Source organism: Notamacropus eugenii, chromosome 5 (genome assembly GCF_028372415.1).
Source record: "Notamacropus eugenii isolate mMacEug1 chromosome 5, mMacEug1.pri_v2, whole genome shotgun sequence".
Classification (NCBI taxonomy): Eukaryota; Metazoa; Chordata; class Mammalia; order Diprotodontia; family Macropodidae; genus Notamacropus; species Notamacropus eugenii.
This window is the reverse complement of record NC_092876.1, coordinates 409,104,818-409,118,421: the sequence shown is the minus strand read 5'-3', so window position 1 is coordinate 409,118,421 and position 13,604 is coordinate 409,104,818. Positions and strand designations below refer to the sequence as shown.

At 38.5% G+C, this 13,604-nt stretch overlaps 1 protein-coding gene across 8 annotated transcripts in view; it reads right to left on the bottom strand.

Annotated features, from left to right (window-relative positions):
- Positions 1 to 13,604, bottom strand: part of NPAS2 (neuronal PAS domain protein 2) — a 244,707-nt gene that overhangs the window by 14,544 nt on the left and 216,559 nt on the right. For all 8 annotated transcript variants that reach the window (XM_072614681.1, XM_072614678.1, XM_072614675.1 and 5 more), the window contains 3 exons: positions 7,718 to 7,859; positions 6,694 to 6,803; positions 5,014 to 5,106 (listed from right to left, as the gene is read on the bottom strand). In XM_072614681.1, the coding sequence (XP_072470782.1) occupies positions 5,014 to 5,106; positions 6,694 to 6,803; positions 7,718 to 7,859 (345 nt within the window). The remainder of the gene's footprint in view (positions 1 to 5,013; positions 5,107 to 6,693; positions 6,804 to 7,717; positions 7,860 to 13,604) is intronic.

The window sequence follows — 13,604 nt, the reverse complement described above, 5'->3', positions numbered from 1 at the left end:
CGTTTTAAAGGAATAAAATGGGATATAGTCATGTTGCTACTAAGTGCCAGAAGCAATCAATGTGTGACCACTTTAATCTCTTTGGGCCTTAGTTCCCTCATCTGTAAAATGGGGGTGACCACTAAGGTTCTTTCCAGCTCTTAATCTATAATCCTCTGATGCTATTTCTTTCTAGGTCAGTGGAGCTCATTCTAAATTTGTATGGTAAATTTATCTCACTACAGTCTGGTGATACTGAGTTATTGCTTGATCTATTAAGAACTGATTGCATATTCATTTTCCAAATTCAGTCAGAGAGGGAGAGGGGAGGAGAGAGGAGGGGTATGGGAGGAGAGAGAGAGAGAGAGAGAGAGAGAGAGAGAGAGAGAGAGAGAGAGAGAGAGAGAGAGAGAGAGAGAGAGAGCGCTTTAGAAAAGAATGTCAAAAGCAGGACACTAAAAGAAATCTCTCCCCACCTCCACCCGCTGCCAGTGGGGGCATGGCAGCTTGCATCTAACGGATTCACAGACATTTTTAGGTTCTATAATTATCCTGAATGTGATCCTGGACAGCACTGGCCTGTTATGTAATGGATCACGAATGAGCTTTAATTTGATGATACATTACACTGAAGCAGTATTCTCTAAACTGGCCTTGAGGGCCTTTTAACTGGCTGGCAAATATTTGGGGGCAGTTCTCAACATTCTTCCTCACCTTTCCCCAGCTTCTTGATGTCTCCCACTTCAAGGGAATCTGGGTCAGTGATAACAAACAAATAAAATGACTCCAGAAAAGTCAAATAAATTAATAAACAACATTCTGCTGTTTTGCAGTGACAGAATTTTAACTTGAGTTCTCCTGGGAACAAACTAAAGGTTTGCTGTAAACCTACATAAAAGGCTGTAAGTGTATTCGGATTCCTTAGCCATTAATTCTGTATACCTCAAGGTGGCCCTGTGGAAAACCCTCAAGGAGACTCCAAAGTGTCACCTGCTCTTTTAGGGAGGGAACAATGCAGTCCCACAATATTAGGTGGAGAGCATAGAAGCAGCTCTAGAGATTTCAGTAAAGACACAAAGGTTAGAAGCAGGTGACAGGTGGATCAGTGTGACTTGTCTGGTGACTTCTGCCTACAGTCAAGACATTATGCTAATAGTCTCTGGTAATGACAACTTTGCGACCAGGATATCTTTGTGTTTTCTCCAGTTTGCTTCCTCCCCTGATGTGTACTACTTGCTTCCTTTAGAAGGATGTTATGTGTGGGTTAATGGATTCCTGCTGAAGTACTTTGAGACACCAAAATGCTAAATAATTTCTTGAGGGAAAATGTGCATGACGGCTGGCATGAGTGATGGCTGTGGACTGTGGCTAAATTTTCTTTAAGGTTATTTCACTGACATTCCCTTTATTCCTGTTCAAAAACCACAGTATTCATGTTCTTATCTTTTACAAATGTGTCCTCTAGTCTTCTCTTTTCATTTGTTTCTCTTTTCCCCCATATATTAAAAGGTGACTTTTTTTTCAGGGGAGGAGGATTGAGGAGAGAAGATCAAAAGAACAGAACTATTAAATGAAACCTCATGTTGGGGATAACTGATCAAGGTTAGATGATATGCACTAAAACCTCAATTAACCAGAATCCAAATAATGAAAACTCTGGATTAACTGAAATATTGGGAGATGCACCCAAATTTTAGAAGTGAGCAAAACGAAAACAAGCATAGAACATATTTTGTTGAAAAATAAAGTTCAACTTCCTATACACCAGTGATGTCAAACTCAAATACAAATGGGTCCCTGCAGGTTGTATATTAAAAAAAACACAAATTAGCATTACTTATGTTGCATTTTTATTTATTTAATTACACATCTTCTAATTACATTTTAATCTGGTGGGGGCAGGGCTGTGAGTTTGGCACTTCTATCTTACAGATGTAGGTAAATATGTACAGTGTTATGAAGAGACAGAGAAATAGCCCTGAGGAATCATTTGATTTCAAGAGTTGGAAGGGACTTCAGAGGCCAACTAATCCAATACATGCTTGAACAAAATCCTGCCCTACAAATGTTTATCCAACTCCCATTTGGAAATCTCCAGTGATTGGAAACCCATTACTTCCTCAGACAGCTCATTTGACTTTTTGGACAGCTCTCAGTGTTAAAATTTCTCTTCCTTGAAACTCCAAAGTGGTACCTCCCTGTCATACCCATCCATTGCTCCTGGTTCTACCCTCTGGGGCCATCCAGAAACCTTTGCCACAAGACAGTCCCTCAAACACTTGAAGATAATGAAGTCTTTAAATCATGTCCTCTCTAATTCTTCTCTTCTCTGTCTAAAGATCCCGAATCAAATCCTTCAACCAAACCTCATACAAAATGATCTATAACAACCTTACTCTTCTGGTCATATTCCTTTGATGTGCTCTGGTTTGTCAATGTCCTTCCTCAAGTATGGTATCCAACAGTGAATACGTTACTCCAAGAGTGTTTTCATTGAGGCAGATCCTGGAAAGACCCTAACCTCCCTCATCTCTGATTACATTCTAAAATCAAGCAGTCTTTCCTTGACTGTCATTTATGTACACCTCCATATGTTTTCCACATGTGATCAAGTTGTATATTTTTCCTACCCTCAGCTCACACAGTTTTTTGATCCTAAGGGCAGGATTTTCAGTTTATTACCATTAAATTTCACCTTAATATATTCAGTCCACCACTCTGAATATCTCCTGAGACATTTTTAGATCTTGATTCTATCACTTAGTCTTAGCTCCTAGCGTGGTATCATTTGCAAACGGGACACACATTTCATCTGTATCTTCATCCAAGTCATTGATAAAAATATTAAAAGCCACAGGACACAAGGGTAGATTCTTGAAGCATTCTACTAGACAGTAGGCACCATTAGCGCCTATTCTTTGGAACCTATCATTCAACAAGCTCCTAATTGGCCATTAAGTGAAAAATATCTTTGAAACAGAAAAAAAATGTATGTAGCTATACTAAAAATAATACTGATTATAGAACATACTTGGGTTTTATGTAGGCCACATTTGAAAGGAGAGTATGGCCTATATTCAGAATGCCATGGTATGGCTGTTAACTTAATGACATAGTGTACAATCAGATGTAGGCATGGCTAGAAGGTATAGGTATGTTTGACTGTTATCTGCAAGGCTGAGTTAGTATTTAAAATATTTAGTTCAAGTACTTTCAGAACTCAGCATCATTTATAAAGTTTTGTACAAAACTTCACAAAGAAACATTCCTCTTGACAAGTGCCTGCTGCAAAAGAGAAATGGGTTCTTGTGATTTTCGTTTGATATCTGATTTAGCATTAGTAGTAACCTCATCAATCCAGTAGTGGAAGAAGGAAGTGAAAAGTCTTTATGAAAGAATATTTTTAAAGGAATACAGTTCCATTCTTTCCAAGGATGACAATTTTATAAATTAAGCTATAAATGGATACTAATAAGTAAAATTAAATGTAATTAAAAGGTCTACATCCTACAATTACATACTATAAAACAAAAAAAAATCCTTTATCCGGCAAAAATGGATCTGGAAACTGTGAGAGCTTTTAATTTCCTGGGAGCTTAGTTTGAAAAAGGTATGGATTTTACATAGGTGCTGGTTCCATCATGGGAAAACCCTAAAAATCTGCAGAGAAGGAAATTATTCTATATGGTTTCCTCAATGAGGATCATATATAGTATGTCTCAGTTACCACAGGTTCTGCACAACTAGGCTCTAAATGAATGAGGTTTTATTATTAACGGGAAGGGTTGTCAGCATGGCTTGTCAAATATGTGCTATGCTATCCTGTTTCAAAGATAATGCTGCTGGATGGACATGCTAGTAGAGGATGGGAAGTCATTTTTCCAGTAGAGGGGTAGATTTGCATTAACACACCCATATATTCTGGCCGAGTTGCTCTTGTCATTTATGTGAGGACTTGCTGTGGTTGTGGGATGAAGTCTGTGGCCAGAGGTTGAGCATAGCTAACTGACTGGTCCACGAGGGGATAAAACCCAGAGGCTTGGCCTCATTAGCAGGATACAGTAACCCAATGAACTGCTGCGTGTATACACTGCATACAATGATTTAACTGAACAGAAATTGAACAATTCAGCTACGCAGGGATTTTTTAAAAACAACCAACATGATACTTCCTAGAAAATATGTTGGATCTATTAGGTAATCTTTTGCTAAGAGACCTTTGCAAAACTATTATGTCCAATTTAGCATATTATTAGATGCTAAATTGGAAAGAAAGGAAAGAGGCATAGAAAATTTGGTAGAACATACAGAGAGACCCCTGAAGATTAAGAAAGAATTAGAAAACAAGACTATGATGAAGAACTTAATAGTATAATTTATTTTGGTAGAAGAACTAAAAGAGAGGATATCATCTAGAAGAATGTGAATACTACCTTACCTAGATATGGGAAACAGATCAAAATGACCAGAGGAGCGAAAGGGACAGAGACTGGACCTAGATTCGTTTTAGATTATGAATCCCTAGAGGGCAAAGGCTGTCTTTTGCCTTTCTTTATATCCCCAGAGCTTAGCCCAGTGCCTAGCACACATTAGGTACTTTATAAATGCTCATTTACTAACTGATATATAATTTTATAGCTCTAGGGAACTCCTGGGTAGAGAAAATATCTTTTCCCATATAGGTCAGCACCTTTTCTGCAGTTTACCATCTTAAAAAACCATTAGTTGCCTAGAACACTGAGGTTAAGTGACTTATTTGCCCAGGGGTCTCACAGTCTGTAGGTGTCACAGAGGCTAGACTTTATTGAATCTGGGTCTTAGGGACTTCAGGGTCAGCTCTGTATCCACTATGCCACTGGGGCAGTATCCCCTGACTGGAACTTTGGTTCTGTGTCTTAACATGCAGGTCAGCCTGTGTGTACACCCATGCATGTGCACCCTCAGGGAGACCACAGATACCTTCTCTAATATGGGATGGAAATTCTAAGAAGAATTCTTGCCCCCTTCCCTTATCTCTCCAAGTCCTAGACTCACCTGTGTCATGGGTGTAGCTGGGCTTTGCAAAACAGCCTGAGGCAGCAGATGCTGGGTAAGAAGGTCACAAGATGACTGAGAAGGCAGAGAAGCCTGGAGGTGGGGAAGGAGAAGGGGAGAGGGAAAAAAAGAAGCCTGTTTTGTTAACAGATAACAGTACAATAAATTCAAAGTTGTAAAGATTATGACCCTCCCTCATCCTCAAGAGCTAACTGAACAGAATACACAAAAAGAGGCACAATTTCTGCTGTAAGAGTGATAGCTGGAAGACTGGAAGGGCTTTATTAAGTGAACAGGCAGCGATAGCTATGAAAAAATGGTGGGAGCAAACTGTCTGGATACCTAGGGCTAAGAGGCCTGTGGAACCAGATACCATTTCTGTCAAGAGGGGCTACAGTCATCATTAATACCAGTTAACAGACTGAGGCAAAATGAGGCTTAGGTTAAGAGACTTACTCCTGGTCACACAGCTAGTCAAGTGAAATTTGACCCCAGGCCTTTCCCACTCTAAGTTCAATGCTTTTTCCACTAGACCCAATTTCAAGAATCATTCAAAGGCATTCTATTTCATCCTATCAACTCAACAGAAAAAGCAGCTGCTTGCCTGGCTTTAGCAGTTCAGTTCTACTCCACCTTTGCAAGTCTTAGTCCTTAATGTACGTGGTATCAAGACAAGTGCTCACCATGAATTAGTGGACACAGGCTTGTCCTAGATGCTATTAGTGCCCTGGTGCCACACAGATAGCTTGGGATTGCTTACTGTTTATCTTCGACTTTAGTGAGATAGAATAAGTATTCTGTGAGATTCTGCTTTGGAATCTTTAGAAGGAGTCTTCTGAGAGGTTAGTAATGACCTTTTGTCCCTGGCTCCATTCAGCAAGGAGGCAGACTATGGAAGATGGAACCCAAAACTTCATGGGTACCATGAAAAATTTAAAATTAAAATTAAATTTTAAATTAGAAGCTACATTTTCATTAAATTAAAATTTAAAATGAAATTCTAATTAACTTAAAATGTTAAATTTTAAATGAAATTCTAATTAAATTAAGATTGAAAATTTTTAAAAAGGTAAAAAACCTAATTTTTAAAAAGATAAGGAGTAACCACAGGATAATGTATTGGGAAATGACAGTTATTATAGCTGATAAGCAAACTATTTCCATTGTATTTGAAAATAAAAGCTTACTGTATTTACGTAATATATAACTAATGCAAGGAATAATGTATTCTTTCATAGTCTTCAAAATTTCAAGGTGTGTGTGTGTGTGTGTGTGTGTGTGTGTATGTATGCAATGTTTAGTATGTTAGTTGACTGACTCCTAGAAAGTATCAAAACATGAATGTTTCCTAATACAGTCAATGTAATCTCTGAGAAGACTTTCCCAGGCATTTTAGAGGGAACCAGAAATAGATTCCACTACTCTATCCATAAGAGAGGTCTATCTTATTTTATGTCTGTTCCCATAGGCATTGTAGGCAGCTCAAGAGCCTGGCACAGTGGGTCAGGAAAACCTGAGTTCAAATCCAGCCTCAGACACTTGCAACCCTGGACAAGTCACTTAACTCTGTTTGCTTTGGTTTTCTCCTCTGTAAAATGAGCTGGTGAAGAAAATGGTAAACTGCTCCAGTATCTTTGCCAAGAAAAGCCCCAGACTCAACTGAACAACAACAAGACTCACAGGTATTGTAGCAGGCTGGCTGAGCCCTTGCATGGGTAACTCCTGTGGTAGGCTGGAGGTCCTTGACAAGGAAGGGGTGCTGGATTCCCTGATCAGTTTGGTTGGAGTGGCTGTAAGAAAGCAATGAATGTTCTTAATGACTCACATAACCTTGTGAAGCAGGCTCTTTACAATAAGAGGAGAAAGATAAGGAAAATTGTCAAGAATTCCCAAAACAGCTATAGTAGGAATTAGTATTAGAAGGAAGGTCATCTCAATCTGGGTGAATATATATGATTGATTGAACACGTGTTCAACTTTCAATTTTTTCACGTTAATGGGGATAGGAAAAGCACAGAGTGGAAATACCCAGACAATCCTCAAGCTTCATTTTACCCATTAGCTCCAATGTCCTAAGCTCCTTGGGGCAGACAATTTCATTATTTTATCTTTGTGTTCAAGAGCCTGGCACAGTAACTTGTATATAATGGGTAGATAATAAATGTTTATTGAATTAAATTGAACAGAATTGCTTGGAAGTGGCCAAAAAGAGCAACTTGTGTTTCATCTATTTTAATGCATCTGTTCCTGATCCCCCTCAATACTAGTGCCTTCTTTCTATTGGTTATCTCCAGTTTATCCCACATATAACTTCTCCGTACATAGTTGTTCGCATGGGATCTCCTCTAAGAGACTGTGAGCTCCCTGAGAGCAATACTGTCTTTCACCTCTATTGTATTCCCAGTGCTTAGTTAGCACAGTTCCAAGTACGTGTTAGGCACTGAAATGCTAGTTGAGTAACTTACTAACATCCTTTGGCAGAGATGTGAATAAGTGATAAAGTAACCACTATGGGACAAGAAACTTATATAAGTCCTGGGTACCAATCTCCTTTGTAATAATGGGTTGACTTGTACTCAACTGAGGAAATACCAATGGACAAATCACCCTATCCAGATCAAATAATAACCTTCCCCTGCCCCAACCTATTGAACTGTAGACTGCAAATCACTGGTTATCAGTAGACTAGAGATGTCATACTCACAGGCGGTCTCAGACATAGGTGTATGGGAGGATTTGTGAGAACTTCTCGAAGATGCTGACGGTGACTGGCTAGTGTTAAGGACAGAGGCACCCACTTCAAGTGCACTAAAGTGTTGTTGAGGATCCAAGCTTGCCCCTTTGTCCTTGAAATACAAGTAAATACAGATGGTTTAATTTTGAGAATAATATAGATGAATTCAGTCATCTTATAATCTTAAATGTGTAGTTTTGATAATAACTGTAATTTTGAGATGATTGTTCCAAACGTATTGATGTCATCAGTGAAAGAGTACTGGATTTTTCTGTTGCATATCTCGTTTTCATAATTTGACTTTTAAATTCAGTATCTCTTCAAAATTGGCAATCCATTCCAAAAGGGAAACTGTTTCATCTGTGAAACTCTGGTCATCCAGCTTTCCACAGTTTAGGGACCCAAAAGAATTAAGAATGAAGCCAAAGAATCATAGGTATGCCAGAGCAGGAGGGGACCTTAGCCATCATTCAGTTTAATCCCTTCCTTTCACAGATTAGGAAATTTGAGGGGATTTGCCTAATGCCTTACAAAGACTTGGTCACAAAACCATCACAACAACCTATGCCTACCGACTCCAAGGTCCATGCAATTTCCACCACGCCAAGAAGTGGGCAGTAATATGGACTTAGGGGGTAAAAAAAGTCTGTATAATGAAGTCTTTGATTTTCATTTGGTTTCTACACATACCTATCTTCTACTTTCTTGACATGACTACTAGAACCCAGGAATACCTGAATAGAGGAACTCTGGAAAGGACATCATCTATTTTCTTCTGATCCCTATCTACTCACTGTCCTGGTTACCTGTATCTAAAGGACTACATAGGTGGTATGATGAGCAAAGTGTTACGTATTTCTTACTCACATAAGCTAACTTCACATCTCCTATGGCTTAATTTTGCACATTTTAGTCAACTTTGAGATATAATTTTTTTTCAAATTAAAGAGAAAAAACTATAACTATTAACAGTCATTATCACTTAGAATAACTATATGGAAGTTACTGCACTGAGTCAATGGGGTCACAATTGTGCAATCTGGCACAATGACTTGTGTGCGTGTGTGTGTGTATTGTTTTTCTTTCTATTAGGAACTGCTGTATCTAAGGAGTATATATGTCTGCAGTTTCCTAATTGGTCTCCCTACTTCAATTTTCCTCCCAATCTGGTCAAACCTACACATTGTTGCCAAAGTGATTTTCCTCAAGTGTAGATCTGATCATGGCACTCTTCTATTCTAAGAACTCCAATGGTTCCCTATTGCTTCTGTTACATTAAAAAAAATTAGCATTAGTGACTCCATTTTACTTTTTTCTGCCATTATGTGAAGTTTAAATTCCATCCTGTCATCTGACTTAAAGAATATCACAAGAATACTCTTCTCCCTCTCACCTCAGTATCTCCTGGTTCTCCAATGAGAAACCAGATGTCTCAATCCCTATAATTCCATGTTTCCTGTTTTCACTGTCTCCAAATTGTACATTAACTGTCAGAAATCAAGCTTCTGGGTCCTTGGCTACTGACAGCCTTGGGGCCAGTTTGTTTTTCAACCACATGCATTGCCAAATAAATCATTACTTGGATGTAATTATTTGGTTTCTTTATTCCACTTGAACACTTCCAGGATAAAATATAATTTTATAATTGATTAATAAAACATAATCTATTTAGCTTTTAAAGCCTTTCACTGCCTGGTCCCAACTAAACTTTCTAGCCACAATGAACATCAATCCCCTCTTGCACTTGGTGATGCAGCCAAACTGGCTTTCTCTCTCTCCCTTATACATGGTATTCCATTGTCTGTCCTATGGCTTTATTTTTGGACCCCTTTCTCCCCTTCCTCCTACCCTCCCCTGAGTTTGGAAAGCACTTCCCCCTAACATCTTCCTTCAAGATGCATCATCTTCTATCTCAAGTTTTTCCTTAATCCTCCCACTGCCAATACTCTCCTTCTCAAACCATCTTGAATTTATTCTCTTTCTGCTTCTATATGTGCTTGCTATCTGCCCATTAGAATGAAAACTGAATAGGAAGGGGTGTGCTGGTGAAGGTTTAACAACCAACTCTCCAAGAAAAAAATGTGTTGTAGAACACATTTTCAAATTTAATCTACATTATTAATATTTTCTACATCATTTTCTTAAGTCTAGACAATCAACAAAACAATTAATAAAGTCCCCCCCCCCCTTTTTTGGCATTTGCTGATTTCCTGGGTATAATAAATAGCTTTTGTGAAACCAACTGGATCTGCGTCTATCACAACACAGTGTAGCTGTATCTCTAGTGCCCAGTATTATGCTTGGTATATTTTGTTGTTGTTCAGTTGCTTCAGTTGTATCCAACTCTTCATGACCCCATTTAGTGTTTTCTTGGCAGAGATAGTGGAGTGGTTTGCCATTTCCTTCTCCAGCTCATTTTACAGATGAGGAAACTGAGGCAAACAGGGTTAAGTGACCTGCCCAGGGTCACACAGCTTGGGTCTGAGTCTGCATTTGAATTCAGGTCCTCCTGACTCCAAGGTTGACATTCTATAGACCATACTACCTGAAATATAGTAGGAGCTTAACTGACTGATCGATTGAAGTATGGCTACAAAGCCAATATCCACATGTGACTGTAGGTCATGTGACCTACAATCATTTTAGGACCAGTTTTTGATTTGAGCTAATAGCTGCTACTCTTAAAGGTAATGTTTTGAGATATTTTTTTCCTTCTGGGACTTGAAGCTGGCAGAAAGTCTTTACTCAAGAAAAGATACCTATTGCAAATTCATGTCCTAAACATTATGCCATCCCTCAGCCATGATGTATTGCCTCTAACACCTGCCTGTTAACAGCTTAATATTACACTCTGACATGATTCACGATGTATTATGTGGCAGGCTTGGATATTAAACACTCCAGTAAACAAAGACAAGATGTACCATATCACTATGCTGAAGATTAATAACTATATTGTACATTAGCATAAATCATGCCAGCAGAGGATACTCTGAAAAGAAACTGAACTACTCTCTCATCTTAAGAGGTGATTTTTTTCTTTTACCCATCTCAGTCAGTGATGGATTCAGATATTCCTCCTCTAGCACAGGATAATAATAGCATTTATACAGCACTTTAAGGTTTACAAAGCACTTCGCATGTGTTGTCTCATTTAATTTTCACAACAATTCTGGGAGGTAGGTACTATTAACTCCATTTTAGAGATGAGGAAATTGAGGCAGCAGAGGAAAGTGACTTGCCCAGGGTGACATAGTTAGTATGTGTCTGAGGCAAGATTTGAACTCAGGTTTTTCTCATTCTAACCCCAGAGCTCTAATCACTGCACCTCCTAGTTGCTTCTGAATAGATAGAAGATACCATTATAGTGCAAAAACAAAAAAAAAGTCTGAAATTCATGAGAACTGGATTTTAGTCCTGCACCTGAGACCAACAAATTAAGAAATTTGAGGCAAAGCATATCACTTTAACTTTTTTAGGTATGAAATGAGGGGCTTAGACTATATTTATGAGTTCATTCCCAAGTCTAATATGGAAAGGGTAGTAAAATCTAGGTTGGCCTGGAATCAAGGACCTTTCAAGGGGCTGGGGTACATCAACAGATATCCCTTCAATAATGATTTTTAGGGTGTAAAAATTTTAATTGAAGGATGAAAACTACCTCTGGGACCATCCACTACAACCCTCTCATTTTATAGATGGGGAAATTGAGGCCTAAGGAAACTAAATGACTTGTCACACAAATAGCAAATGGAAGAGGCAGGATTTGAACTGGGGTCCTCTGATTCCATAGCCTCCTTCTTCCCTCTGCCTCCTTCCAGAATGGTCCATGGTCCCATAATAGTTTCTAAGAATCACAGTGCAGGAAAGGAAGAATATTGTCGATAGTACCAGAAGAGAGATGAGTGGTGAGCTAGCCTGGCTGTGGCATTAGTGATGGGGAGAAAAGGGACAGGTTTGAAGGACACTGTGAAGAGAAAAAGTACTGGGACAATAAAACTTCATTATAAAGGAGCTCTGCATACTATGGATTTACATATGTTCAATTCAATTAAATTCAACCAACACTTATTAAGTACCTGGTAAGTACAGGGTAGCATGCTAGCTGTTGAAGACAGAAAGATGAAATCAGACACACTTTCTATCTTTAAGGAACTTGTATTTAAAGAGTGAGACAAGAAACATAAATGGTTAAATCAGATAAGAGTAAGTTCAAAGGGGAGTGCCATATATATATATATACATCTGAAGAAGATGAGATTACTGGGGAAATCAGAGACTGTTTCATGGAAAACCTGACTTAGATCTGAAAGGAAGGGAAAGCAAGGACACCATCCTGTGCTTGCGGGTGTCAAGGCTGATGGAACTTTAACTTTCGCAAAGCTTTCCATGATGTTTGGTCTTTATGATACAATTACCTTTCCTTATTATGTTGATAAAGACATAGTTTTACTGCTTAGGATTCTGTAACTGCAAGTGCTATCTTTCTGTACTCCGAAGACTGCAAATGAATCGCTGTTGCTGCTCTAGAATAAAAACGTGCATACGCATATTTGCACACAGCTCTGTTAATAAGTAAAACAGGATCTTTGTATATTAAAAGCTTATTCCTCCTTCCCTGTGGAATCTGAGTTGGCATTTCATACATTCAGTAATGAGGAGGGGAGAAAATATAAGCACCCCTAGAAGACTTTTGATATTTCACTGAAGAGAATAACACAAAGTCATTTTCCTGGAACTTGCCAGGTAACAGGGACACAACCTGAGTGTGTTCATTGTTCCTTGCCTTCACCCCTGAAACAAGTCAACAAGGTCTCTCTCCTTCTTATCTCAATAATAACAACAGATAAAATGTCCACCTGAATCCAGATGGCCCCATATCACTTGTCATCATAGATAATGTTTTTTCTATGTTTCCCTCATTAGCTAACCTTGAGTAAAACAAAGGAAACAGCAGTCCATACTCTTATCACTTCAATCAATATCTGCGCTCATCAATCCCAAAGTGTAGATTTGGGATCATAAATCACAGATTAAGACCTTGCTCCTCACCATTCACCATCTAGGAGAACTCAAAATGTATTGACATTTCATATATTTTTATTTAATTCAATATTAAATGTGTTAATTTAATAACACATATAAGAGACAGTTGTGTTTCTAAACAAAAAGACAAAGTTAAGGAACTATCTTTGAAATGGCCACACCACTTCAGTGAGAGGAACTCTACAATCTCACCTCAATCTGGATGCACACTTGGAAGCCTACAGCAGCCCATTCCTGTCTTCAGTCTGTGGTAAAGAATGCCCTTACATAAATTTCCTTTGGACATGTAATATCCAGGCATTCAACCTAGAGGTGTTCAATGCATTGTCTTAGGCACTGGTGCTCCTTTGCCCCTCTCTAATGTGGATACTTGGCTTAGCACATCATTCATTTGGAAAAGCATTTTCTAACAAATGAAGGCATAGAAATAGATAAGAGAAACTGATCAGTTCTCTCCCTTATGAAATTCCTTGAACCCAGAGAGTCCTCATTTAATTGATACATTGAATTGATCTAATTTTTTTGTATCTTTATTTTTAAAATTGATTTTTATTGATATCTTTATCTTTACACTGCCTGTGTCCCCCCTACACTCCCCTCCCTATTTTCCTCCTAAAGAAAGAGAAAAAAAATTCAGCAAAGCTAGTCTACACACACACACACACACACACACACACAGACACACACACACACACACACACACCTCTTGTTATAGATAATGTTCCACATCCATGGATCCCCAACTTCTAAAAAGGAGCAGGGGGAAGTGTCATCTAATAGCTCTTTTTAACAAACTACAGTTTTTTATAAT